Source organism: Cornus florida, unplaced genomic scaffold, assembly GCF_030987335.1.
Source record: "Cornus florida cultivar Cherokee Brave unplaced genomic scaffold, ASM3098733v1 CherokeeBrave_3.0.0_Hap2_Chr07, whole genome shotgun sequence".
Lineage (NCBI taxonomy): Eukaryota > Viridiplantae > Streptophyta > Magnoliopsida > Cornales > Cornaceae > Cornus > Cornus florida.
Window position 1 is genome coordinate 27710697 of NW_026775577.1, and position 2505 is coordinate 27713201.

Genomic DNA, 2505 nt, shown 5'->3' on the forward strand with positions numbered 1-2505 from the left:
ACAATAAATACATACTTATAATATCAATTTATATATGTAATACAATAATTTGTTTCTATCCCTTTCCTTCAAAAGAAAAAAAATGATTTTTTTTTATATTTAAACAAGAAACTGATTTATAATTTTGTATATCAAAATGTAAGACGGTCACATTTACTTTGATATGAAGTTGAATTTTGATTTTTGTGACTAAATTGTGTTGGATATTTAAAAAAATTTAATATAAATTTTTTGTTCATGTTAAACCTTATATATAAAGAATCTCGTAGTTAAAAATTCGTCTAAAGCCTCTCAAAAATTTTGAGAATCTCATAACCGGCCTTTGGATGTTGAAGAGAAAGGGCAGATCATGACCAAAGAAAATAATAGCTATAAAGAGAACGAAGAGAATTGGTTGAAGAACAGTATCATTAAAAATAATTCAAAGGACCAGGACCACCACGTGTCACTCATTGAGTACTTAATTTACCGATTTCATGTCAACATTTTTATGGAGAACTTAACCCTTTCCACCCCAAGTCTGTGGTATGTCAAGTTGTCGATGAATTTATTGAACCCAAAGTACCAAAGTACTTGTTTTAATCTGTGATGAATAAGGATATATAATGGGAGGAAGTTTTTTTTTTTTTTTTTTTTGATAGAATGCAATAGTGAGTGAATCTTCTCCAACATTGGTAAAATTGGTACACATGAATTTGAAAATTTCAAATCACTTCTCCAATTATATATATATCTATAGAGTGAGAATCTATAACACTAAGCAGCTAGCTAATTATATTTGGCTATGGTGTGAGTGAGCCAAAAAACTCAATCATGCATGCAAATACTTGTCAATTTTTTTCTTCCTTAACGTACTTACATAACATTGCAATGCGTACAATGGTTTTGATTGATTATATATATGTTCCTATATATTAGCACTGGATCCTAATTATCTATAGTGGAGGAAGATCTTTCCAGAACTCTTCACTCTCTTCCATACTTGTCCGTGTCTCCAACGAGTTGGGTCTGGGCTCTTCATTGCTTCCGTACTGCGAGCTTTGTGGCGTCTCTGTTTCGCTATTCATCGCCTGGTCAATTGCATTCGGATTAAGCTCTTCGTTTTCTCGGTTTATTTCCGAGTTTGAGTTTGATCCCTCTGTATAGACTGTATTATAATCTGAGAGTGGGAAGTTAAGCTTGGCTTTGGCTCCGCGGAACACAATGGCAGCCTTGTCATAAGCCCTCGCCGCCTCCTCTCCTGTATCGAACGTGCCCAGCCACACCCGCTTCGCTTGCAGGGTATCTTGTATCTCCGAAGCCCACTTCCCCCACGGCCTCTTCCGGACTCCCCTGTACTTCTTCTTCTCCTCCTCGTCCTTGGACGTCTCTGCACTCTTTTCCTTCTCTTCTTCATTATTTGGCGGGAGAATGTTGTTCCCACTTGTGGAACCCTGGAGGGCTTGTAGTAGATTGGTGGTGGTGGGATCATCACCATCACAGCCGCTGATCACGTGCGTGAGAGCCGAGACGATGACCGAGTCTTCTTGTTCTTGGTACTCCGTAGAGAATTTCTGAACTTGCTTAGGGTTCATTTTGAAAAAAGATGGAGAGTTGTGGAGAGTTTTTTTCAAACATAAATTACATATGTATAGGCGTTGAGGGAGTCTTCGTGGCATCCAGATGTACCAAGTAGGACCGCGTTTTGTGTGCCCGGATCGAGAAGAAATCGTTATCTCTTTTTTTATTGGTCAGGGCTTGAAAGTCAAAAACTGAGTTTCACACGGTCGGCGTCCCGTATGAAAGTCAATGGTCATTGGACGGTAGTTGCAGCTTGTGACTTGTGTGGGACTTTGAGGTGACTGGGCGTCAAAAAAGGACAAAAAGAAATTTGGTGTATTGATTTGTGTTATTTGCCGTATTCTTTGATATGCAATTTATTAGACAATTTAAATCAATTAATTTACACTAATTTTATTTAAGTCCATTATATCATATCAAAATTAATCATGACCCATACTATAAACCATCGAATGAAAACTACACATATATCACAAATGAAAATAATGAAAACTACACATATATCACAAATGAAAATAATGAAAACTACACATATATCACAAATGAAAATTACAATGTTGTGGGACCAAAATAATATGAAACAAGTAAAGGGGCAGAATTTGCCTCAACCCCCTGTGGCACGTGAAATTGCTTGGTATCAATGAGAAATTGATAAGTGTGAAATTACTTATTATCAGTGCAAAATCTAAGAGGAAAATGTTACATATTTATTGTGCTTCCAAGCATTTAGTTGATCTTTACTAAGTCTTAATCAAGGAAAATGGGATAAAGATAGAAATGAATTTCATATGATATTTGCGGGACATTTCAGATTTCTATGAGGAATACTAATCATTTGATTAGTAATAAAAATATCCACACTGATTATTTATACTTCCTTTTATCACATATGTTAAGTATACATTTATTTTATTTATACCAAAGTTTCTTTTGACACTTAAATAT

General features: G+C 35.4%; 1 protein-coding gene across 1 annotated transcript; it reads right to left on the minus strand.

Annotated features, from left to right (window-relative positions):
• Nucleotides 1-935: 935 nt before the first annotated feature.
• On the minus strand, nt 936-1574 carry LOC132316506 (ethylene-responsive transcription factor RAP2-6-like). Its single transcript, XM_059814978.1, has one exon. It carries the CDS (start codon nt 1572-1574, stop codon nt 936-938), a length of 639 nt encoding a protein of 212 aa, XP_059670961.1.
• Between the last annotated feature and the right edge of the window lie 931 nt (nt 1575-2505).